This window comes from Micropterus dolomieu, linkage group LG14, assembly GCF_021292245.1.
Source record: "Micropterus dolomieu isolate WLL.071019.BEF.003 ecotype Adirondacks linkage group LG14, ASM2129224v1, whole genome shotgun sequence".
Lineage (NCBI taxonomy): Eukaryota > Metazoa > Chordata > Actinopteri > Centrarchiformes > Centrarchidae > Micropterus > Micropterus dolomieu.
In genome coordinates this window covers 18,107,002-18,133,385 of record NC_060163.1, presented here as the reverse complement: position 1 = coordinate 18,133,385, position 26,384 = coordinate 18,107,002, and the positions used below count along the sequence as shown (strand labels likewise).

Sequence of the window (26,384 nt, the reverse complement as noted above, 5' to 3'; positions counted from 1 at the left end):
GAGCCGCAATGTTGGCCTGTCGCCCGTTGGAATGGGGGGATGGAATGGAATAAACCATTGTAGAAAAGGGGATAACAGTTATTTAAACTGTGCCTAAACTACTATCTTACTATTATAAATAGGTACTTGCATTATATGGTCTAATTATCAAGGCTAAATAATATGAAATAAATACTAGTTTTTCACCTACCCACCTTATTTCGGGAAGTTAGTTGAATATTCAATGTTATGTTTCCCCTTCTTGATGTGGCTGGCTGAAGTCGTCATCCACTCAGCGGTGGGGATAACTCAAGGTACTTGGATTTTGTGCAATATTTTGTCTATTTAAAAGGAATTCATAATCATTGTACCATACAAGCGATATCAATTAGTCGCTTATTATCACTAGGCATTACGGACAGGTTCGGTAAAGGTGACGGTTATTGTTGCTAAACTGTCATTCAGTGTGTCTTGCTAATGTAAACAATATCACATAGGAATACACATTAACCAAGTCTTAGCTACATACTACGATACATCCAACCAAAAAGTGTGGCGTTATTGCTTTTTGTTTGCACCTCATATACAGTCCAATAATCGTGACTCAACGGTATTGTTATCAGCAGATTACATATGACAGTTTTAGGGCGTAGCTTAGCTTGCTGTGCCTTCACATCCCCTGTCCTCAATGTTTTTGCAGTTTTGAGTTTCTGACTTTGGCTGCGTTTTTGACAGTAGGATTCATATTCCACTCTGGTTTGTTCTGTTGTATTATTCCCTATTTATCTTATTGATCCAGTGTTTTAAGGTCTTTGTCAAGATGCATGTACTGCTTCTCAAAGAGCCAAGAGATGGAGAATCTGGACCTGATCCTTACATTAAGGTAAATGCACATTCCCTAAATCCACTTGCTTTAAACAGTACTTTGTTATATATATGTGTATTCTCTTCAGTTGTCAGTACAGCACTCTTCATTTAATGATTTGCATTTCATTGCACATTTTGAAAGGAATTTAATATTTTAATTCCACAGGAGCTGGCATCACATGGACATAAAGGAACCCTTATTCCTGTGCTGTCTTTTAAGTTCATCTCATTAAACACCTTGTCAGATAAGGTAAATGCCATTGTTTGTATTGAATTAGTATTTGTTTCATTCATGTATTTTCATGTGTATTGCTTTATGAGTAATGTGTCTGTTGTTTAAGATGTCTTCCTATTACAGCTTTTCCAACCTGAAAAACATGGAGGCCTTATATTTACCAGTCCAAGAGCAGTGGAGGCTGTGAAGATATGCTTAGAAGCAGAAGAAAGGATGGAAGGTGAGAGGAAATTGCATTTCATTTGATATAATGACCATAATCCTCTAAAAGCATTTGTTTGGTTAAATGTCTATCAATTATGTGTGTACTGTGGACTGCTAACTGAGATTTGAAACAATTTCCATGATTAAATGTTATCCTTTTCCTAATTATTAATTCAGAATGGAACAGCTCTGTGAAAGATAAATGGAACACCAAGTCCATCTATGTGGTTGGAAAGGCAACTGCTGCATTAGGTGAGTTATTGTCACATATGAAAACACTTCTCTCTTAAAGTAATTGTTCTAAAACAGAATCCATCTTTGCACATTGTGCTTTTTGAAACCCTTGCTTTGTTAATACTAACTCTAGCAGAGTGTGTCAGGCACCTGGTGCTGACAGAAGTGTGTGAAGTGATGTTACTACCCTCAGTCATTTGGAAATAGGTTGACAGTTTGCTGTGACACACAGCAGATATTTGCTCTCTAGAAAACGAGCAGGTGCAGCACCTTCCTGGAGTGTGCTTTACCTTGTTTCTTTAGAGAACGTTAATCTGTTTGTCGTTAGTTTTTTATGAGTTGTGTGTTTAGTAATTGAATTGGTTGATTTTGTGCAATTATGATAAAGCATTTGTTTAACTTGTGTTTCCTGCACAGTACAAAATTTGGGTCTGAAACCATTGGGCGAGGACACAGGGACAGCAGAGGTCCTATCACGTGTGATCATTGAACGTACGATATAATTTTAAGCTTCCGCATTCTTCACAGTTAATTTAATAGAAAATGTATAATTGTGTCTGATGACGAATATGACCTTATACCTAATTCTCATCATAGGAGAAGACACAAATATTCCACCACTTTTTTTCCCCTGTGGCTCAATCAAAAGGGAAGTCTTGCCGACGGCTTTAAGGGACAACGGTAAGCATTTTCCCCTATTGTGCTTCACGATTAAAACTGAAGATGATAAAAGTCCCACTGGTGTTACACCAATTATAAAATAATAATTGCGCTTCCTTTATCACTTCAGGGATGTGTTTTTTTGCTTCCAGGAGTGCCCCTGGAGACGCTGACTGTCTATCAAACAGCTGAACATCCAGATCTGGAGAAAAATCTAAAGAACTATTTCACAGAGCAGGTGAAGCCCCACTGCTACTGCATTGTAGAGAGTACTTTTATAAATGTATAACTGCTTAATTTATCTGCATTTACAGGGCACTCCAGCCAGCATAGCTTTCTTCAGTCCGTCAGGAGTGAAGTTTTGCCTAGAAGTGGTGCGGAGGCTGTCAGGTGAACAGCTGACTCAAATAAAGGTACAGCCTTCTCACAGTCAAACTCATAAAATAATGCATGAATCTGCACTTAGCAGATCTTCAGTGCCTCTGACAGCCACTTATTTGTTTCCAGTTTGCAACCATAGGGCCTACTACACAAGACGCTATGACTGCAGAAGGCCTGTGTGTCAGCTGTACTGCAGAAAAGCCAACACCTGAACACCTGGCAGCAGCGATAGCCAAAGCTCTACAATAACCACCCACAGGCTCTTGAATCCATCCACTTTATCTTCTCTATGTATATTCTGTATTATTCATGTGTATTGTCATTTGTCTGTGTTACTTTACTGCCCATCTTTCCAGTTTTATATGTATATCAGCTGTTTTTTTGGAAAAAAAATGGAAACGAATGTAATTATAATTCTATTTGTATTAAGCTTGCTCAGGAAGGTAAACGTTTATTTTTGAAAATAAACTTTGGTCAATGTGGTAAAACAAATGTAAGTGTGTGTGTGTCCTATTCAAAACAGGTGTTGGCAGAAGTCATGGCTGTCTTAAACTGTTATTGTCCACATGAAAGTGGAGGTTTTAACTTGTTTCCACAGGTTGACAACAGTCCATTTAAAACCAATGGAGCATGTATAACACATCTATGCAATTTAGTCAAATTGAGCAGTTGGAGACAGTAAAGACGGGTTTACTATTCACACAAAGTTGAGGAAAGTGGGATACATCTAAGGAGTCGCACCTTTAGATGGGAGTGGAGACACTCAGGATCTGCCTATAAAGCACTGTGCACTGCTTCTTACTTGCCATAAGATCACTTTTGTAAAGTCACGAGTAAATCAACGCCACGATGCTGACTTCTATCCAGCTGATATATCTGCTTTTTTGGACGAGCATTAGCTCAGCTGATGCTGAGAAACTTTTCCATAATCGGGATCATTCTGATGTGCAGACCCCTACTTCTCACCAAGCTGGTGTTATAACAGACAAGTACACAGCAGAGGTAAATTCAATTTTCCAATTGCTGTTTGTTTTTAAACTTCAAACATCTCTTAGATTAGATATTGATTATAGGAACGATATAATGTAACCCATGTCCTGTTATAGTTATTTCTCTCTAGATATGGATTCATTAAGCCAGTGAACTGGGAGGAGATCCAGTTTGAAGATTCAGACACCTCTTTTAATGATGACTTCATGGATGACCTTCAAGACACGATCCAGGAGGGAACTTCAGTGCATCATTCAAGGGATGCTCCTTGGGATGGTGATCAAGATGATCACAACAGTCTTATTGGGAGACGAGCATTTGTTTCAGCACTTGAAGAGTTTCAAAGGGTATCGGGCTTGCCTGTCACAGGTGTTTTTGATGAGGCCACCAAGATAGCAATGAACAAACCGCGATGTGGAGTCCCTGACAAGGAGATTGACCTGAACACCCCTGTAGCACCTGAGAACAGTAGTGTCTCTGAAACTGAAAACAGTTCCAGTAATACTTTTAATAAGACTGGCAGTAACAACACAGCAATTAATATAATCGGTGACACTTCTTCTGTTAGTCCTACTAACTCCTTTGAAGATGAGAAATTAAGTTTTAATGACACAGAAAGTGTCCTCACAGGCATTTCCTTATTTGATCATATAATAAATAACACTTCTTTAAACAGCTCACATGATGTCCACATGGACAGTCAAATGGTAAATATCAACTTAAACATACATCAGAGTGAAGCAGTGCGGCGCAGGAAACGTCACCTTGCCACTCTTGTATCCAAAAACAGGCACAGGAGAGATTTGAGTGAAACTGGTTACATGGCCTTTTCTAAGAGGGTGCTGAAATGGAGGCTCATAGGAGAAGGCTACAGCAGTCAGTTGGCTATTGAAGACCAGAGGTACATCTTCAGAATGGCATTCAGGATGTGGAGTGAGGTGTGTCCGCTGGAGTTTGTGGAGGATACGCATTCCCCACTGGAGGATGTGGATATCAAGCTGGGATTTGGCACAGGTAGGTCTGGACCAGTTTCTATTTTATTTTTTACTACTAATCTTTGTTTCAAAATAACATAACTTCTCTGTTAAGGTTAATAAGTTGTTTCAATTTGCAAAAAATAAATGATGACAGCCTAGTAGCAAACAGTGTATTTTTAGTAAAGGTCCATAGCGCACTTGCTGAAGTACAGTACAGAGGTTTTTCACTCACTTGCTTTGTCAGACATTCACAGAAAATACACAATTAACATTTTAAAATTCTTGCTCCCCCGAAGTGTGTCAGTAAAATGATCAAATTAAATAATTTAATTCATTTACAGACTACGTCAATAGCTTTAATGTTACCAACCAACATATTTATCAGTTTATCAGTAAGGAATAGGTTTTGTAAAATAATACTTTGTATGTCTTTACTGCACAACAGCTGGATGATTAACATTTTTCACTATACTGTCCCCTTGTGTGAAGTAACACATTGCACTGTGTGTAGATAATGTTTTGTTCAAATTCACAGTGCATCTTCTTTTATTATTTTATTCTGTGCATCTATATTCCACACAGGAAGGCATCTGGGTTGCAATCAGAGGTTTGATGGCACTGGTCAAGAATTTGCCCACGCCTGGTTCCTGGGTGACATACACTTTGATGACGACGAACATTTCACTGGTCCCAATGCTGGCAGTGGGATCAGCCTCCTAAAAGTAAGTATCAGATGTTATTATTGAAAAAGAATAATTAGAGGTTTAGTTACAGCTATTTCAATTTAACAACATTTTTACATTTCTTTCTATAAGGTGGCAGTTCATGAGATCGGCCATGTTTTGGGACTCCCCCACATCTACAGATCTGGCTCCATAATGCAGCCCAGCTATTTGCCCACAGAGTCAGGCTTTGAGATGGACTGGATGGACAGGAAAGCCATTCAGCACCTCTATGGTACATGTTAACAACACCATCTGCTGGACATATATATAGATACACACACACACAGCCAGAGGAATAGATTTATTAAAATAATTACAGTAAAAGCCTAACACAAAACTATTCATTATACATGTCTATAATGTTGTTGTGTTTGAACACAGGGGGCTGTAAAGGTCCATTTAACACAGTGTTTGATTGGATCAGAAAGGAGAAGACACCCTATGGGGAAGTGGTCATCCGCTTTAACACCTATTTCATGAGAGACGGCTGGTACTGGCTATATGAAAACAGAAACAACCGCACACGCTATGGAGATCCAGTTGCACTGCAGACTGGCTGGCGTGGAATTCCCATGGAGGGAGTGGATGCGTATGTGCATGTTTGGTCCAGAAAAAGAGATGCTGTTTACTTCTTTAAAGGTAGGTCTCCACACAGTACTAGCCTACATACTGGATGTACAGACATGTACTGTAGTTTGCCAGTAAGGTAATCATTTTCAAAAACTAGCTGGAAAGATATAGTTGGTGGATGTTGTTTTTGTGTACAGGTACTCAGTTTTGGAGGTATGACAATGAGAATGACCACGTGTTCAGACAGGACCCTGAAGGTCACGGCTATCCGAGGTTAATCTCTGAGGGTTTCCCAGGGGTGTTCAGTCCCATTGACACAGCCTTTTATGACAGGAGGGACTCCCACATCTACTTCTTCAAAAGCAGTCTTGTAAGAATTATATCCTTATCTTCTGTTTGACACATGATACATGGGGAGTTGCATAGGAAGCACGTAGATCAGTTTGATTACTTAGGTTACAAACAATTGTTTGTGTATTGTGTAAGAAAAGGCCACAGTGTCACAGCCCCACTGTGTGTCAAGTTTGGGTAATTTGAGTAATTGCAAATTTGTCATTTTTGTGGACCTGTCTTCTAAAGGGACCCTCTGTCAAAATAAAAAGAATCTGAAATAATTGTCATTACAGCTACCGTTTCCTTATGTGATTTGCATTCTAACCATACTAGTTTGTGGAACAAGTGGATATACAAAAAGCAAGTCTTAGCCCAAGCTAATTCGTTGTTTCTCAGCATTATGAGGGAACATACTCATCCAAACAAGCACTTCCTCTGTGGTTTGTTTGTTGTGTTTTAATTGAATGTAATTCTTCATAAGAGGCAAAACAATTATCTGTTCAAACAGGTGTATGCGTTCAACGTGGAAGCCAACAGCTTGGCGAGAGGCTTCCCCAAAAACATCAGAGATGTTTTCCCTCCAGTGGAGAGTGGAGACCATCCAGATGGCAACATCGATGCTGCCTACTTCTCCTACACCCATAATGCAATTTTTCTACTCAAGGGCACGCACTTCTGGCAGGTGGTGGGCAGCCGCAAGCGCCAGCGCCGGCCCTTTCTGCCACGAAATGGCCTGCTGCCACACAAGGAGGTGGATAAGCAATGGTTCGACATCTGCAACGTTCATCCCACTGCACTCAAACTAACCCGCTGAGGTTGCTGGAGCAGAGATTCATTAAACCCTGCTGATGTGTACTGATGTGGTCTACTGATTTCAATTGATTTTGTCTATTCATGTTTCATGAATATCATATCATCATAATCATATGTGTGTAGACACCCATTATCGACTTCTTTCTTTACCTATAATATAAGATGTATATATATATATATATATATATATATATATATATATATATATATATATAATATAAGACAGAAAACAACAGAATATTTTTGCTGGCTTATTTTCAACGAGGTGTGTTATTAATATATCAGCTGCTCTGTCTGTCTCTCACTTAAACATGCCAAATGCATATTGGCATGAAAAAAATCCGAAAGGACCTGTTATGATATAAGATATAAGATATTTAGAGCATTAGTGAGAATATATATAGAATGTTTACTCATTCTTTATACAGACACCTTGTTTTGTTTTGCTGAGCTTTTTTCGGAGCTGCTCTTCATAAGCTTAAGTGCACTGTGGAGAAATTGCTTTGAAATGGCACATTTATTCTGAAATTTATGCAAAAACAGTGGAGTGACTTCTCATGTCAAATCCACATCATCTGAAGAAACACCCGTAAAAGTATCTACTCTGTCTTTGTACTATTATTCATGTAAAAATGGAAATTTATTAAGACTACTGTTATATAATAATGTAAAGGTTATATAATCAGAAATATTGCACACAATAGAATAACAATAGGGATTCATTCAGATTGTTTTGCGCAACATGTAGCTAGGAGGAATACAAAATTATAACCAGATCCACTTGTTCTGTGATGATGATGGCACACCTGATCCCAAGGCCTCTTGTTGACTGTCTGATAGCACACGTCCAGTGAATATATGAAACTATCACTTCTCTGTAAATCAGCTGCAAACACTGGAATCCTGCAGGTAGAAAAGAATATGATGTGATCTGGAATCTATGATACTGACCTTTAAAGCTTTTGACCTTGATCTGGAATAAAATAATATAAGTTATATTGAGTAAGACTTGGAGGTGGTAGTATGTAGTGATCGGAATTGAATTTGAATTTTTGCTTTGGCAACATTGTTTACCTAAACATTCATGCCAATAAAGCTACTTGAAATGAAATGAAATTATCCGTTTCTTTGAAATGCTTATTGTTATGAAAGTTATGGTTAAAGATTTAGACACTATCATTCAACAAATAGCTGAGAGAGATTGAAGCAAAATAATTGAAAAAGGGACTCGCCTTATTACTTAATGCTGTTCCATTTCATGGTGATCATTTGAGCACAGGGCAAATACACAGACATCGATTCTGTAATCAATATGTTACTTGAACACTCTTATTAAAGATTAAGCTCCTGGTGGGCCCCAGATAACTAGCATTGTGCTCCAGGCTATATTAATAAATTAAAGAAGAAATCAATTACAAGCAAAGGAACAAAATGTCATGGCAAGTGGGGCTACAGAGACAGATATCATGAGATGGTGTGTCTGCTCATGCGTTTACAGAATGAGCTTCTCTCTGTAAAGGCATCAACAGCATACAAATAAATCTTCATCTCTCTCCGCTGAAGATGTGCTTGTCCTCTTCAGATAATATTCTTTAATTTCTTGTCATTTCATGGTATATCTAGGATTTCAATGAATAAATAGCAGTGGGCATCATTTCTGGCTACTTGGTTCAAGTCCACTTCAAAAATTTAGAGACAATTCATTTAAATGTGTGGTTGACATCTCAGCAGGAATAATGGATAAACTAATATTGATTCCAGTACAGAAGATGCAATGGAGGCTTGTGATCTGTTTGTTTATTTCATTATGAAGCATTATACATCTCCTGCACCCTGGAGTTTCCCATACAGAGAAATCCTTAATACAAACTGTTAGTCACACATGCGAGTCCCCGGCTACCATACTGCACAGCTCAATGATCTGTACTTTTGCACTTTTGCAACACTGCTGCTATTGAAGCTCCCATCCCTACACCGCAGGCCTCTTTGGATGCGACTAGGATAAATGAGATCAGTCATGCTGATGGAGCCTGAGCCACAGCAGCCCCGGAGAGATACAAAAACCTGTGTCATGGCACAAGAATCTGCATGGGAGGCAAACAGGAGAATAGGACCAAACTCCTGCAGCACATTCATATAACAAAAATCGCCCAAACTCTGCCAAGATGTGAAAATAACTTGCAGTGCTGTTGCCTCATTTCTGTCTTGCAGCAGTGTGGAAAACATAGGGATAAATAATTTCTAGTAGCATTTCAACGGAGTGTCATACAGTAATGTGTCTTTATGTGAATGCCTCAACAAACGGCTGTAGATACAGTAGCATGTATCTTCAAGATTCTCGTCCGCGATGTTCAGCCTTTCAACGATATCCTTATTGTCACAGATCTCTAAGGTTGAATTAATAGAGTGTTCAAGGATAATATCTCTTTCAATATGTTCATAGAAAGAGAGCATTTGAAGAGCAAACAATTCCTGCATTTCCCCTGTGATAGAAATGATGGCATGTTTTTTGAACAGTTCAAATTTAATGCTGAGGCTTTATTCATTGCACGTGTCATAATATTTACACAATACTGTGAAAATCTTTCATGTCAGGTCCACAGTCTGCCCTTGTAGAAACAAAGCAAGTGAAGTGGTAACCTCATCAGGAAAAGGAATAAACAATTCCATTACTTCAAGAATATTGATCAGTATCTATGGAGGGGACTCATGAGGACAGAACAGCTTCCTGCATATAATTTCCACAGCCCGCTCTGGTGTACTTTGATATTTCCTCACCCCTCACTCATTATGACCCACTGAAATTTAAATCAATTTATTTTTCTGGTGTCATGTCATCAAAGGGGTCTAATAAAGTTGCATTACGCAGCAACAGTCAGATAAATCTCAACTTGACCCTTTTGACCTTGAGCCATGTCATGAATTGATCATGTCTGACTCAAAACCAATAAGAGAATGGACAAAATGCCATGTAATCTAACCACAAAACCTTTTCTGGTAAGATGTTGCCACCATATTTTCCTAATGTGCAGGTATTTGACCATCAATGTATCAATTTAAATGATACCCCGGTGATTTAATATCGCATTTCTGTAAACTTTGAGGTCAGAGCAGATTTCAGCAGATACATCCATAAAGAATAGTCAAAATTGAAACAGCAGAGGCTGAGGCCTAACTTTCAGTCTTCAATATGAGTCAAGGTCCAAAAACGCTGGATTCGATACTTCCCATAATGCAACTTGAAAGTATCTTTTTATAGATAGGCTTATATAGAGGCTTTATAAATGTGCAGTCTCCAAGCCTAGATAACCCTTGTGACATCACTCAGGTTATTTTCTCAGACATTAGAAAGCTCCTCCAGAGCCAAGCCACAGTTTTCACTGGCTGAGTAGTACTCTATATGATGAGTAAACTGAGCTTTATGCATACATTGGTAGAGGGCCCGCTAATATTCAATAGATTATATACAGTTAATAACTAACAAGCAAACAATATTGTGCAAGGTGTAGTATTAAAACTTCATCCCCCACAAATAAAAAAGAAGACAATATCCTAAAGATCTTTATCTTTAAGTTGTCATTCATACTTACATACATATTCACTACACACGCGCCCCGTATCTTCATCAGAATCAGAATCAGTTTTAATGGCAGGTACATTTTCACATAAGAGGAATTTGCCTTGGTATATTGGTGCTTACATAAACATAAATATAGAAATAGAAATAAAGACAAAGAAAAAGAAATCAAAAAACTATACAAGATATAGAAAAAATACATCAAAATAATATACATCAAACTACACTGTACCTTTGACACACCATTTATTAGCATATATACCACCTGTGAGGCCTGGTGTAACTGCTGTATTAAAATGTAAATGTAGAAATATAATATTATGCCTTCAAGCACCTTTCATGCTACAGAAAAAGAGTCCAGTAGAGGGCAACCTCAACACATATTAGGAGTTAACCTAGTTCCCAGGACTGCTGTCTGGGCCCACAAATTGTCAGTCACATTGGTATTCATTTTTCCATGTATTGCTTTTTCACATGTTTATATGCATCTTTAGCATTTACTCCATACATATATTTGACATTTTGATTAAGCTATTGGTCTGAAAGGCAACTAGGAACAAAATTCTATCTGTACCCATGTTCTTTTTTCTCCATTGTAGTATGAGAAGTGTGTGATTTTGGATCAATGCTTATGAATGCAGTAGAAGTGTATTGAGTTTGTTAACATGTACATTTTTAGGGGGATATGTTTGTGGTTTTATTGGTAGATGTCTTTGCAATGGTCGTCCTTGTTACATCTCTGTGTGATCGTGAATATGTCAGTTGCATTTTGAGAGCGGAATAAGAAAGGGGAGAATTCTTTCTACATATTATACTGTATGTGTCCCCTGTTGTCAGAAGCCTAATGTGGAAGTGCTGACATGTGTGTGCATGGGTTTTCTTTTTCTAAAATGACAGGTTATGGAAATACATTTACCTGGGTATAGACACAGTCTTTATTGTGTTTCACTATGTTTAAAAGGGAATTTTAGCTGCTGCCAAAGATTCCACCGCCACACTGAGGAGTGCGGATCAGCATTCTGCGGTAATAAGCGTGGAATTCAGACTTTCCTGAAAAGGGGATTTTGAGTTGAAAGTTGTTCTGAGCATTAACTCTGAGTGGCATCGTTAACAAGGCTCTAGTTTGTTTATAGTAGTTCAAAAATAAAGCAGTCTCTCACCTCACTCAGAAGAGACACACATAAAATATACACTGGAACACACGTAATTGCACACACACACACACACTCACAAGCATACACCCACAATTGCACAAATGAATATACATGTGCACTCTCTTAAGAACCACTACACACGCACGCACAGATGTTCCCCCACATGTGTCTCCTTCTCTTCCTTGATCCCTTTCTGCCTCTCTTCTTGCACTTAGATAAAGAAGTTTGGATTAAAAGAGAAAAACACTGACTGATGCCTTCGCGACTGCCTCTCAATTTCACATTCAAATCAATATTTCAAAAGCTTTTATCATCAAATAGTTTTGAGCAAAGTGCTCCTCACTAAGGATCTTTAATGTTGAGGAGAGGTAAATAGGATTTGGAATTCACAAACCCAAGCTCTCAAGCCGTCATTATACCGTGAAGAAGAAGAAACTCTTTTTCTGTGACGACAGTTTTTTAGAAGACAAAACAAATATCTTTGACTTTATATCCCTGCTTGGTTACACATGTAAGCAGGAGTCACCATGCCAAATGGAAATAGTACAGTAATTACATGTCTTCTCTTGAGAATAGTCCGTGTATCACACAGACTAATTTGAATGAGAAATCCAAATCATGCAAGTGTAATTAAGAACTGTGCAGCCTCATGCATAATGCAGCATTTAGGTATTGACTAAATACCTGATAAACAAATAGAATGGGTGTGGAAGAGGATATGTTTGTCATACCACAAGCAAGCCATCCAATAAACGCGGTGGGCCCACTAATTTGCCTCCATATGTGGTGGAGGAATTTCTCCCACCAAACTGAACCTTGACCTTTGGCTAAGGAGGAGTTTTAGAGACAAAACAAGGGGCTTTCTGGTTATGTCAGTCTGAGTGGCAGCTGCAGGTCAAGGGGGGAGGGACGAGGCTGTCCCACGCATGGCCACACAGAAATGACTGCCCGGCTGCCACGTATATTTTGAGCCTGGGAAAGTGACAGGAAACGTACGTGCCGTGGCAGGCTTTGTCAAAGAGGAGGGAAAATGAAAATGGGCTTGAGCATCAGATAAAAACATCTAACACTTCAGGTATCTTCAAGTTTCATACCTGTTTTGTTTGCTTAACTTTCATTAAGTAAAAGGGTCAGTTCATCTAAATTACGAAAGACAGATTTTCTTCTAGTGGTGACTGGTTCTTTGCCAGAAAGTAGTTGCGCTGAAAACTGCTGACAGAGTGACGGTGCGGATTATCCAGTTAACAGGACATTGTTTCTTGACAGACACATTGTTGTTAAGACGGCAAATGAAATTCTTTTCACTTCCATTGTATTCAGGTGCCAACAGAAATCTCAGATATCTCAAAACATGGGCAAACAATTTGCAGGCCAGATAAACAGGCAAAAACATGTTTTGTAATTTGGTCTGCGGGAAGTCAAGGAGTAGGCCTACTGTTGTCATCATGAGCCTTTTGATTAATTTGTACAGCACCAGTAGAGTTATTTTATTTACTTTCAAGTGTCTCTGTTTTTGTCCCAGCTTTTTACACTCACACAAAATATGGCATGGTGCTGTTACCACCTGTCAACAAAATTGCCCACATCTGATGAGCCCTTTTATTCTCTTCTGAGACACAGAAACACATCTGCTTATGAGACCGCTTGTACATTCACGAGCACCAAAAAAGGAATTCGTCAAGTGTCTAAGCATCAGAGTTTGTCTTTCCTCATCCTCCCTCCCTTGTCTCTGTTTCTCCTCTCACCCACCAACACCACCACCATCATCGGCTGTCCCTCTTCTTATGCCTGTCCCCCTCCACCTCATCCTCCTCCCTCATCATCTCTCTCCTATATGGCTGGCCCCAGATCCCACCATGATCTTCTCCTCACCTCAGCACCCCCACGACTCTTTCTCCTCCAAACTCCCTCTCTCTTCCCTTTTCTACCAGAGGAACAGATGGGGTTTAAGTCAGGGGGGAGTGATGATTGGGTATGAACAGTCTCTTACTTAACTGGGGGGAAGGGTGTCACACTTTGTGTTGCATGCCAGTCTCTGTGTGAGTGTGTGTGTGTGTGTGTGTGTGTGTGTGATTTCACTTTCAGCCTAAATTTGGGCTGGAAGACATTTTTTAATTTATTTTTATATTGTACATCTTCTGGACTTTAGGAACAGGTTTGTTAAAATAATATCCTCAAGAATCAAGATTTGACTCTTTAGCACATGAACAAAAATGAAGAATGTATATGAATGGATATGTAGTGCAATCATGCTTTTTGACTTTTTTTGAATCAACATATTTACAGTATTTTAAAACTGTGTCAGATTTGGAGAAATCACACAATTGAGCTTCTTTTCAGTGGCTTTCACAACATATTTTTTAACTTTTAAAGCAACCCATGCTTTCCCTCTATCAGACATTTGTGAGCTTTTGTACATTTCCACGCTCAACCTTAGCTCCTGCAACAAAGCTTTACTAGCAGTCCCCCAGACTAAACTTAAAGGATAATTCACATTTATTACAACGATTTTATTTTTATAGTATTGTAATAATAACAGTGTTCTGTTGCTGAGATCAGGGAACATGGCAATATTGCTTTCTTCTTGCGTTTCTTGCCTCGACGGATTTCATTGTAGCATCATAATCCCAGATCTCAGAAGTGATAATATCACAACCAACAAAAAATGAAAAACTGCAAAAATAACAACAACTGTAAGCATTACAATCATGTGGAAAGTCTGATACGTTGTCCTCACTTGGCCTTGTGAGGGCTTCAGCTCTCTCTGAGCTGCCTGCAGGAGCTCTTCCAATGCTTGCCACCCTTAACAAGGCCCCCAGCCCACATAGAGAATAGGCTACACTTTCACACTCGCACTGGACACAGTGAGTGACTGCCACTGTGACAACCAGATTCTATTCTGGGGCAGCCTTTCAAAATTTTGATATGTTTGCTCTGCAATAAAAATATCATGTAACACGTTTCAATCCTGTGACACATGATGAAATCGCATTGCAATGCGAAGTATCAATTTATGTATTTGTCTGTGTGTGTAGTCACATCATAATCTAAAAATCTTTTCCTTCCTTCCTTCCTTTAGTGTATGTGTTTTTCTTAAACATACATGTTACAGTATCCTGTGTTCATGAAAGATGCATTTCCAGACATCTCCCCTCTCAATGCAAACAGCAGGAGAGTTGTTTTGCAGCACCGCAGCTGAGACCTATTTGAAAATAGACCTCAGAGTTGTTCTTCTCCAAACAGCTGCCATTATTCATGAATGTCAGCTAAGGAATGTTTTTCATATGTCAGTGTCAGAGAGATTATATTATGTTACAACCTCTGGCTGGTGTTGGCAACGTATTTTTTTAATGTACCAAATGCATCAGTAAAATAAATATTGCATGCTTTTCACCTTGAAGGATGTGGCATGTATTCTAACCTATGCTCCAGGAAGTGCTGTGTGTCAACCATGAGAGAATTATGTCTTTAGAGGCGAAGCTCTCTCCTCCTTAATGTTCATGCATTACATTTTGGAATACTCAATAGGCAGGATTCTTGCTGGGAGCTGGAGTTTGGGCTTTGGCTCCCTCCCATGTAGGTCACACCTTATTATGACAAATTTAAAAGTTCTGCCATGACTCTCTGTTTAGAAAATGAGAAGGAGGTCCCCTGTGTGCATGTGTGTCACGGATTTAAACGGTACCGTTTCACCTCCTTTCTGGAGTGTTTTGTTTGATCTAAATGAGAATTTGGAGAAAGTGGAACAGCTCGTGAAGGAGCAGTGAGAAATCGAGACTGACGTTGCCACCTCATACCCCTGAAATTGTGCGGAGTAGTTGTGCCAGTCGCTTTGTTTGGAGATTAATGTTGCGTCAGTCACATTCTTTGTATGAGGGACACTAGCCAAACTGCATGGTGAAATCTATCTACTCCAAAAACACCCATTCTGATGCAGAGGAAAATAGGAGAGCAGCATTTGGAGAGAATCATAAATTTATCTGACATGCATGGGCTCCCGCTGTTATGCGCTATTGATATTCTGCCAGTCAAAGCTTGCCATTTGTGGCATCATCAACCTCTGTGTTTTAACTTTGTATGTGTGTCTTTTTATGTAGGTGGAACATTACTGGGTTGTGCGGCTGTACACACACACAGCTCTGAATTAGGAGGCCCCTCTTTCTCTTTTTTTTTCCTGCAGGCTTTGCTCAGGGGCATGACACATTTCTGAGGGGCTTTGGATCCACTAGCCTGATAATTCCTTCAATTATTCAATGGTTGGCTGGCAGATGAAGTGAGGCCATGAATAAAGCAAATCTGTGGGCCTACGAGCTCTGACAATACAAACACACTATTAGCACTCATTTCCTCTGCTCTTCCTTGAAGATACACCACAGTATCCAGAAAATGGAGCGCTGCAAGCAGGGGTTGGTGATTACACTTGTTTGCCTGGGCAGAGCTCTCAGACTCACTACCTGCACATTCAAGCTCAAACAAAGTTAGGAGGTCAGAATGCTGCACTGAATCCCAGCCAAATGCTTGTAGGAGTGAGCTTATTGCTGCTTGTCAGGTCAGCTCTGGTGGTCTTTCTTTCAGTTTCTTCATAGGTCTTTGTGAACTCAGGCAAGTCCTTTTTCAGTGCTTGTTCATCTTGATTCGGTAGATCTAACATGCATCAGATTACAGCTCTTTTCTTGTGGAGAGGCACCACTCCAGTGACAGAGCCATAGCTCCTAATAAAAGGCTGATCTTCACAGACAACTCGTGCTCTTCTAACTTAGTGCAGTCAAGTGTAGGACAAAAGCAGAAGAAGGGGTGCTGTGCTCCACCCTAATGAAGTTGTAGGTCTTGTTCCTCGCTGCGCTCTGTTGGAGAAACAAAGCTAATCATAGTGAAAGCAGCCCCAGACTGGTATAACAGAGGGACCAGGTGCTTGTTCTTTTTTCCCCCGTCTTCTTCTTTTCCTTTTTTTTCGCGGAGCACCTGCCTTTAACCATCTGCACCTGCTGTCTGTAGTAAGACAAGGGTGCAGCCCTCACAGCACTCCTAAGATATCACAGTTGATTGTAATGATGCCTCAAAGATATACAGTGCAAACTCATCTCTTATCTCCTCCTGAGTCTCCATAAATTCTCCAAGAGAGAAGACAAAAAAGTCTAACTCAACACTGACCCTCTTTGTTGTCCTGACAGGAAACTGAACAGAGGCATATTCTGCGTCTCAAATGCATGGTAAGATTAAACCACCACTGTGTGCAGACAAAACTGTCAGAGAGCTTTAGATTGGTGTTGCATGTGTTTAAGAAACCCTGGCTCTTTTTGCTCCTGCCACTTCCCATTGTTGCATGATTTTAATCTCCTCAGCAACAGACTCCTGATGTATTTGGTTCACAGGAAGGTCAAGGACAAGCCAAATGCCCCACCCCTTTCCTGCAACAAAGCTTGTGCAGAGAGTAAAAACACTGTAAATAACTCGAAGCTGTCAAAATTCAAGTCAGGTATTTTACTTTACCTCATTTTGTAGATCACAGTAGACATCCTTCACTAAAAGATCAGGGAATTGATCTTGTATCTACAAGAAGTGAATAACACAATTGTTCAGGCCATGAATCAACAATAAAAGGGATTGTCTCCTTGTCTCTGAAATGATTAACTCTATCTTTTTATGGGAATGCAATCAAACTTCGGCTGGCTGAATGTCGTTCTGGCCAAATTCAAATGCTTCACCTATGAGTAAAAATCCAAATATACTGGAAATGAATAATGCAACGTATTCTTTTGATTACAGGATACAATCGAAGATGACACTATGTACACCCTGCACTTCAGTCTCTCACTCTGCTGCTGTCTCTTTGATGTACAAGGTAAAAAAAAAAGCTATACACCTGTGGGGAGCATAAGAGGGTGATCTGGTCAAGAGAGGATGGTGGGGGGGGTGGGGGCTGCAGGGTTGTGAGCCACCGCCAACTTGCTTGAGTGTCTATCCACCTTAGCTTACTGCTGCCAGCATTGCTGTGCCAGACTCTGCTCTTCCAGATAAACAAATGCTAGACAAATTTCTCTTTGTTAAACCTGTGTTGACTGCTGCATAATAATGAAGGCAGGTTCTGCCAGCGCATGTGTCCAGCCAGTAATGATCCTCCTGTCTGAGAGGACAATGAGGAAAGAATGTATTCATACAGACAGACCCCTCTGCTGCTCTATACATTCTTCCTTTCTGGGCTGACTTGGCTTTGGCGTTAATGCGCCTTTGTAAACACAGCACTAGTCCAGTCACTCTGCACAATTATCCTTGAATGTATTCATAGCATATCTGGGACGCAGCCCAGGGCATCATTGTTACCATTCTTCTTATTTTGGCCATGACTTATCATTCAACTGACTCTGATATCACAACATTGAGCCTTTCAGCCTATTTGCTTTTACTCAAAGAGAGATTTAAATTGCAGCAGAGCAAGAATAAATCTCTACACTCATTGACAAAATGCCAAATCTGGGTGATCTTATGACAGAGATCTGTCGAGGCCCTCTTGGTGCCTGTATCTAACAGGGCCCACTTCTCATAAAAACAATAATACAGCATTAAGCTATGCTTCGTAAAAATCCTCATCTTCAGAAAAAAACATCTCTGCTGTTCTCTGTGGACTCTACCTAATTATGTATGGAAAATGTCTGAGGGCTGTAGGGGGAGGAGGTGAGAAATGCTGGCTAGTGGAGGACTTTGTGTGGCTTGAATGCACTGCTGAAGGCAGCCATAGTGTACTTTGATACCTGGCAGCTGGATCTCCCCGGTCTAGATTAAAATTACTTTCAGAATATCATGCATCATTACAGCTGAAAAATTGGCCAGATCACAAGGTTATTGTGATAATGAGGAGAGGACGACAAGGTAAACTGCTGCAGCGAGAAGTGGATTCAAATGTGACGCATATTTTGCTTACAGGGCTGGAAAAGGGAGCCACATCTCATTTTCTGGAGGGCGACCCCTGTGTAAGACCCTAAGACAGATTTGATCATTTGAAATCCCCCACCCCCAGTACCCTGAGAAAAAGCTGTCTTTAGCTGTTACAAAGCAGCCATGCATTTGATGAACATTCAACTCTGTATTCCTGGAGAAAGAAATGTGATTTGGACTAGAATCAAAATGTGTTTGTTCACTCTCTGTACCCTTAACAATCTCAGCTTATACTGTTACAGCTTCACTTAAAGCTGCACTAATCAATGTTTACAATGGGACAAATGACTTTAATGTGAATGGGCTTACTTGTGTTTCAGCGACTTTTAGCTCATTGTTCTGATTTCGCAGCCGAAACATTACTGTTTTGGTTACCTATATTTTCAGCAGCAGCAGTCGCTGTTTTCAGCAAACAAGCTCTGATAAACCTACTGCTAGTTACCTGCCCAGCACTGAACAGCACGTGAACATAGTGGAACATTTAGCAGCTAATGAGCCATATACTGGCTTCAGCAGTTGGTGGAGACCAAAACAGAGCTAAAAGGAGAGTAAATATGCCACTTATATTTATCAGGTGGCAAGAAACACAACTCCAAATTAATGATAATGTTGCTCTGTATTGGCTAGATGTTTAAATAGGCAACCAAGTTTGCCATGTCAGCTTAAAATAAATAATATGTATAATACAATATCTAAATATATCAGTGTAATATGTCAGATAATACAATTGTACAAAATAGAATAAACTTTACTGTCCAGCCGAGGCAGGAAAATGTAAACACTACATGTCCACAAGATAAAATCATCACATTAACAGAAGAAAGATCTCTCAATTGTAAAACAATGATCAATGAAAAATTGACTGCACATTAATTTACAAATCTTTCTCTGAAATATAGTGGGCTTAAATAATATATAATGGTAAAACTCAAGCAAGTAAAGTGCCACAAAGCCGTACTTAAGTGTAGTTCTTAATGAAATATACTTGTTCACTTTCCACCTCTGGTATTGTGTATTGGCATTTTTATCGTGGGACAGTACAATGAGTACCGTGTGTTGAGTAATTGAGGAGTAATATGCAGAATATTCAGTCTTGAAAGGTTAAGATTTTGGAATATAAGGTGAGTCATGATGAACTTTTAAATGAGACACCTGTCATCTGATCAGCAGGTGACCAGGTACATGTCTGCTTGTGCCCAGTGAAGTCTTTATAAGTGGTGTATGCAGCAAACCTGGTGCTGCTGGCTGCTGCTGCCGCTCCTTCAAAAGACAGACACTCTGATTTATTTTTTATTGCTGAATCTTACTCTGGTAATGAAGTTGGGACTGTTATGTTTCTCTCATTACCTTTTCATTAAAGATATGAGTAGAAAATGGGGTTGCCATGGCGATAGCTCCATGAAGTCTCCAAGCTGTATGCAGAGCGGTATTGTTTACTCTTTTGCCAAGAGTGCTGTCTTCAATAGCAAACGAAAGACTTTTTTTTCTTTCCTGCACCTTCATATTTTTCCTTTCTTTTATGGATCAAACAATGACCTGCAAATAGAACATTCTTCAGTGGTCGTATTTGTTAATGCTGAGAGGTTTCATTAGCTTGCTCGTTGCTCCCAAAATGATAGCTGACGCTACTCGGTGGGGAGAGTGAAAAAAAAAGTAATTTACAGGGTGTAAGTAGTAATTTACACAGGAAAGATTAAAGAAAATGGTATGGAACCATTTTGTCTAAATGACAGTTGGGCTTAATGTCTGCAAAAGCAATTGCCAGTTTGCTTGAGCATTACCTTGTGAAGGCAAGTAGCCTAAGTCTTATATTGGTGGTGATGAATAGTATAAAGTAAAAGTATATGACATGTGTAGGGGCATGTAACCCCATCTATCCATCCAACCATCCTTCAAGGCATGTTATTCAAAAGAAAGCTTTAGTATCAGACTCAAGTCATATTGGTGCCCAGAAGCAAAGTAAATAAAAGAGGGTAAAGACAGAGTCACAACCTTTTCTCCTCATTCATCAGCAGCATTTTCCAAACCATTAGCCCTGTCATTGCTTCCTGTACTTTTCATGTCTGCTGGCTGGCTTCACCCTCAGTACTGTGATTAGTTCAAGCAGGATGCCGCTCATCGATTTTGCTCCACTGGGTGTAAGTTAACCCTCTGCCAGCTTTTAATTGCTTCTCTTGACTGTTAAAGCAGTACACAGCTCCAGTGGGGGGAAAAAATCCTCGGATTGAATTTAGTTTGAATGCTCTCATATTGGTACAAAAACATGCAGGATGGTGCCTTTCAGAATATTCAAATGCATCGAATTCTATCTGCACTATCAAGAAATAAACTTGTTTTGCTTGTATCCAAGAATAAGGTGTTTAATTGAATGTGTTACCTGCTGGCAGCAATTACCGTCATGCCAAGAGGTATGGATGAATACAGAAACCAGATGAAAGAAGAGAATTGTTTAGTCTCTTTCTGACTCTCTCTCTCTCTGTCTGTCAAGCTTATTGTGTTTTCCGAGAGTAACATGGCTCTAGCATGATTGACAGAGACATGATAGCTGTGGTAAACAAAAGGTGATGCATGTACACAGAGAGATGAACATGGAATGGGTTTTTGAAAACAATAATCCACAACTCACAGAACAAGCTTGTTGACCTAAACCTCATTTGAATTGAATTACCATTGGATCCTTCATGATACAATGTGTCTTTTCCTGTTAAAAAAACTATTTAGATATGAATTATAATATTACTAAAAGAATCTGTTCTTTCAGGAACTGTTTGAAGCTGCTCATCGACAGTTCTTTATTGTTTCTAATGAGCTCTAGGTTCATATTTGTATGGGGCTTTTTAATTATATATCAGTGTTACATCATCAAACCTATTATTGCAGCTTTGCAAAGCTAATACTTAAAGTTGTAGTGTCTCAATATTTGTGTAAAGCTTATAGTGATATGTAATAGCTTTCAAGTGTGCAAACACTTGCCAAGATTACACCTGCGAACAATCCATAAAATGTATATTTCTTCATCACAGTTTGATGTAGATCTCCATCTGTACACCTGCGTGTGAGAAACGCTTTGCTTATGGCAGAGGAAATCAAATGGACAAGTAGTCCGATGCATCGTCATTTAGAGAAATGAGAAAAATCAGCCATGATGAAAGATGATATATGAATTTTTATGTTGTGTCTGAAAAGAACACTGAAGGAAATTATACCCACGAAATTGTCGTCTTGTGAAAAAATGGCAAGAGTATCATGTGCTGCAGGAGGTACAGGCGGATTAAATTACAGACAATTATTTCAAAGGAGTCAATATTTGCTTGGAAACAACACCTTCTCTCAGAAGACAGAACATTTGTAAATGAGACTAATAGATTTTATCAACATGTTGACAGAAGTCCTAGAACATGGTTATGAGGGCCTCATAAAGGCAGCCAAGCAAAACTTCAATACTTTTCTAAATGGCCCCTTGGTTTTCTACTCCCTATCATTATTTGAATGCTTTCTGAAGGTCTTTAATTTGCATCCTAATGCTGTGCCCTTGTTCAATTTAATTTACAATGTAGATACAGAAGCGATATGTGTGACGGAGGTTCATCCCCAAGAATGGGAAGAAAAAATAAGCCAAATAATTTAACTTTTATACGTCCCTCATATGAATTGAGCTGATAAAACATTCATATTAAACAAAAAGCCATTCAGCATCAGCAAGTTTATTATTAAAGAATACATGTGGAGGCATAAAATAATCATTTCTAACGCTGCTCAATGAAAAGGAAATTTCCAATGCATCTGCTGTATGACTAAGCTGCCCCTTGTTTCATGATTTGTTTATCTGCTTTTTGCTTCATGTCTACATGTTTACTTAGCAGTAATTTATGTACTCACAGTCAACATTAGAACATGAAGACAAACAGCGCAGCACATTAAGGGAAGTGGCAGAGCTGTTCTCAGGTCTGGCACAAATGACAATGGTGTCACAAGAAACAGATTGGATTTGGGCTCAGGACACTTTGGGCCCTTTTTTCCCAGGGAGGGGTGTAAAAAGTAGGTTGCAATGCTGGGGGTGTATGTACCCAGCCCCCAGGGCTATGACAAAAAATATGGGGCACTCTCTCTCTCTAACACACACACACACACACACACACACACACACACACTTGCTTTCTCTCTCTTTATCTCTCTGTCTTTTCTCTCTCCCTCATTATATCTTCAATTATCAAGTCAGGACAGAAACTCATTATTTTTGGAAGTCAATGCCCATGCTGCTGTTCTTTTTGACACAACACATGAGGGGAACAGAAAGTCCATTTGGCGAGATTTAAATCTATTAATACCATTAGCTAATTGTGAGAATAATCATATTAAAATTACACTGAGGAAAATATGATTTATATATTTTCACTTTTCAGCTATTAACTACACAAAATGATCCTTTTTAGGATCCTGTGCAGAATGTGTTAAAGAGCAGGGAGTAATTATTGCTGGGTTATTTTACAATTAGATGCAGCATTTTAATTGACAGCAGGGCATTTCATGCAAACCATGACCAGGCTGAGCAGCACGTGACCCTACACAGGGACTGTATCTGATTTCATTATTAGCCCCAGTTTGACTGGCTTAGCCCTCATATGTACCATGAACACCTTTACCCTTGGGTGGCTTGAGTTAATTACTTCAGCCCATAATGCCTGAGATACCACCTAATAAGCATGGAGTGTTACAAATTATGATGCGCAGATTAGCTGCTGCTTCCTCACAGAATGAAAGCCTGAATCATTTCAGTGTTTAGAAATGAATGGGCTTTGAAAAAAAACACATTAAAAATGGTGGTCATTTTGGTTACGGTACTTTTTGCATTTTTTGGCATGTAAGTTATTGTGATCTGTATTGATTAAAGAGCTGGTTCACCAAAATTAATTAATTCCATTTATTCCTACTCCTAGTAGTATCTAGCCATGCAGTCTGGGTTTTATTTGTACAAAGTTTAAGATATTCGCTTTCTGCCTTACACCCAAGGGTGTAATTTCCACTGGGGACGGGGGAGGGCATGCCCCGTCTCTTTTTAAAATCCTGATACACAACAAATTATACTCCCTCCACATTGTCAGCACAGTCCCGATAAAAATGTTGATACACTCATCTGAGTTGCCTTGAGTTATTATTGTGCACTCCAAGCAATAAGCTTAGGGAGCAGCTATGTATATTTTCTTTTGCCCTGAGTTTCACCACCCATAGACATCCCCAGAAGAACCCTCTCATAGGCTTAAAGGTTGCAGCTTAAATTATAGCTATAGCATACCTTTTGAATTGTAGTCTGCAGACAAATTCAATCCCCAAATTATGGAAAGCAGCCTATATATGTGCTTCCCTTGCTAAAGGGTGGAGACCCTTCAGATCTTCACGATTATAGGCCAATTTCCAAACTCTCTATTCTTGCTAAAATTTTGGAAGCTCAAGTAAATTGTCAATTAAAAGAATATTTGGCAGAGCACAACATTCTAACTGATGTACAGTCAGGTTTTAGAGCTGGGCACAGCACTGTTACAGCAACTTTGTTGCTGTTAAATGACATTATAAATGCCTTGGACAAAAAGCAGCACTGCACTGCCTTATTTGCTGATCTTTCCAAAGCATTTGACTGTTGATCATGAGCTACTGCTAAATAGAAGTAATATTGGAATAGGAAAGACAGCAATCAATTGGTTCAAAAACTATCTTACAGAGAGAACGCAATGTGTTTCTATAGATGGTCTTAAATCAGACTTTCAAGGGTGTTTCTCAAGGTTCGATTTTAGTCCCTATTTTATTTTCTATTTTTATAATATATATTGGAAAGGACGTGCAAATTGCTAAAATGCTAACTGCACCTTTATGCGGATGACACAGTGATATATTCAGTTGCCCCTTCTCTGAACAAAGCCATAAATGACCTACAGTTAGCTTTTCAACAGCTTTAAGTCTCACTACTTGGCCTGAAGTTAGTGCTTAATACTAAGAAATTCAAATTTATGATGTTTTGGAGGGCTCTGTCCTAATCCCCAGATAATACAACTATTAACACACTAAATGGGGACATAAGTGAAAATGTTTCATCATGTAAGTATCAAGGGTTTTGGCTGGACAACAAACTTTCTTTCAAAGTTCATGTTGAAAACCTTGTGAAAAAGCTGAAGCTTTAGAAATAAGGCTTGTTTTAACATGATAGCCAGAAAAAAACTTGTGCCGGCTACTTTTTAAGTGTTTTGGACTATGGTGATGTTGTCTCCATGCATGCTGCCTCTAGTACTCTCCACCTTTTCGATTCTGTGTACCATAGTGCTGCGCTTTTCAACTACCTCTGATTTCTGTACTCATCATCGCACACTTTACGAACTGGCAGGCTGGCCGTCACTAAGTCTACGTAGACAATTTCATTTGCATATTTTTCTATACGAGGCCATACTGGGTAAACTGCCAGCATTTTTATGTAATCCTGAAGCAGAATTCTAACAGTTTTCATCTCCGTTCTACCAGGTACCAAGGGTTTTTACTGAGCTGGGGAAAAAGTACATGTCTTACTTTGCTCCCTGGTCTTGGGATAACTTGCAAAACTTGCTACATCTAAATGATCTAGTCCCATTAAAGCCATGTTAAAATGCCATGTAACTGAGAAATGTAACTGCCACATGTGACCTGGCTTAGTCCCTTTCCTTCATTTTTGATGCTTGTTAAACAGTAACTGGTGTGCCGTCTTGGCCAGGTCTCCCTTAGAAAAGAGATTTCAGTCTCAAGGGACTTCCTGCTTAAATAAAGGTTAAATAAAAAACACCTTATAGGTGAAGGTTGTTGTGGCTCTATGCAGCCGGAAAGGAATACCTGCAGACACTACTCAGGGCTAAATAAAGGTACTGACAACTTTGTTTTTCGTTTAATATTTTATTTAAACATTTAAACAAACATTTTCCTAAAAGGACACTAGAACATATCTGTAAACACTTGAATATCAGTCAGTGTCAAGACAGTAAAGCACAATGCTATTTGTAAGAACAATGGAAATACAACATTATTATACAACGTATAGTATCAGGTATCTATAAAGAAATTGTTATTATTATTTAAAGGTTCACTGTGATTTTGCACAAATCACTTCTGTATACTTTTTTATGTCCCATGTACACTTTATTAAAATTTTTCCGGTAAAGATTTAAGGAGGAGAAAAAAAAGATAAAAGATTCTGATTATTAAAACACCACATGAATGCACCATCAGTCACCGCTTAGCCCACCCTTTCCCAGTGCGCAGGAAAAACTAAGGTTGCCGACACGCTCTGTCGGCTGTTGTGCTAAATAATACATGCCTCCATTTGTCCAAATTTCTTTTCTTTTCTTACTTCTAATAAACCAGTTGACCACTACTACTAATGTTACTTGTTCTACTTCTTCGTACATAATTAATGTAGTGACGAAACATGCTCTGTAGGGCTGTTTGTCCATTGGGGCTACTGTAGAAACACGGTAAAGCAACCTGGTGACGTCCATGAAAGAGGACCCACAGTGTATGTAGAAAGAAATGGCTCATTCTAAGGTAATAAAAACTAGAGCTGGGTATGTTAATGCATTATTATTGCATTAATGCATTAACTACATCAATTATTTTATCACTTGTTAACGCAGTTTTTATTATTATTTTATGTATTATATTATTTTATATATATTAAGTCCATTGCTCACTGGTTCTGAATACACATACAGTCAAATCATGGGTCACCATGCATCACAG

General features: G+C 39.1%; 2 protein-coding genes across 3 annotated transcripts; both read left to right on the top strand.

The window, feature by feature from the left end:
• The first annotated feature begins 59 nt into the window (after nt 1-59).
• uros (uroporphyrinogen III synthase) lies at nt 60-3,052 on the top strand. Of its 2 annotated transcripts, XM_046068562.1 has the most exons (10): nt 60-293; nt 779-862; nt 1,013-1,096; nt 1,205-1,301; nt 1,463-1,537; nt 1,937-2,011; nt 2,117-2,200; nt 2,332-2,417; nt 2,494-2,592; nt 2,687-3,052. In XM_046068562.1, the coding sequence occupies exons 2-10, from the start codon at nt 800-802 to the stop codon at nt 2,807-2,809; spliced, it is 786 nt and encodes a 261-aa protein (XP_045924518.1). In that variant the 5' UTR covers nt 60-293; nt 779-799; the 3' UTR covers nt 2,810-3,052. The 2 variants fall into 2 exon arrangements, with proteins under 2 accessions (XP_045924518.1, XP_045924516.1); XM_046068560.1 differs by lacking the exon at nt 60-293 and having other exon boundaries at nt 438-862.
• A 346-nt stretch (nt 3,053-3,398) lies between these two features.
• mmp21 (matrix metallopeptidase 21) lies at nt 3,399-6,969 on the top strand. The gene is made up of 9 exons (XM_046069820.1): nt 3,399-3,562; nt 3,667-4,002; nt 4,066-4,072; nt 4,181-4,564; nt 5,110-5,249; nt 5,343-5,484; nt 5,634-5,891; nt 6,020-6,192; nt 6,664-6,969. Exons 1-9 carry the CDS (start codon nt 3,410-3,412, stop codon nt 6,967-6,969), a joined length of 1,899 nt encoding a protein of 632 aa, XP_045925776.1. The 5' UTR covers nt 3,399-3,409.
• Nucleotides 6,970-26,384: the final 19,415 nt, after the last annotated feature.

Excerpts from the sequence above, each read along its gene's own strand:
- uros (XM_046068562.1), top strand. The coding sequence starts at position 800 with ATGCATGTACTGCTTCTCAAAGAGCCAAGAGATGGAGAATCTGGACCT. Across the intron at positions 2,012-2,116 it reads ATCACGTGTGATCATTGAAC|GAGAAGACACAAATATTCCA; the intron begins GTACGATATAAT and ends TTCTCATCATAG. Across the intron at positions 2,418-2,493 it reads AGAACTATTTCACAGAGCAG|GGCACTCCAGCCAGCATAGC; the intron begins GTGAAGCCCCAC and ends CTGCATTTACAG.
- mmp21 (XM_046069820.1), top strand. The coding sequence starts at position 3,410 with ATGCTGACTTCTATCCAGCTGATATATCTGCTTTTTTGGACGAGCATT. Across the intron at positions 5,485-5,633 it reads AGCCATTCAGCACCTCTATG|GGGGCTGTAAAGGTCCATTT; the intron begins GTACATGTTAAC and ends GTTTGAACACAG. Across the intron at positions 5,892-6,019 it reads TGCTGTTTACTTCTTTAAAG|GTACTCAGTTTTGGAGGTAT; the intron begins GTAGGTCTCCAC and ends TTTTGTGTACAG.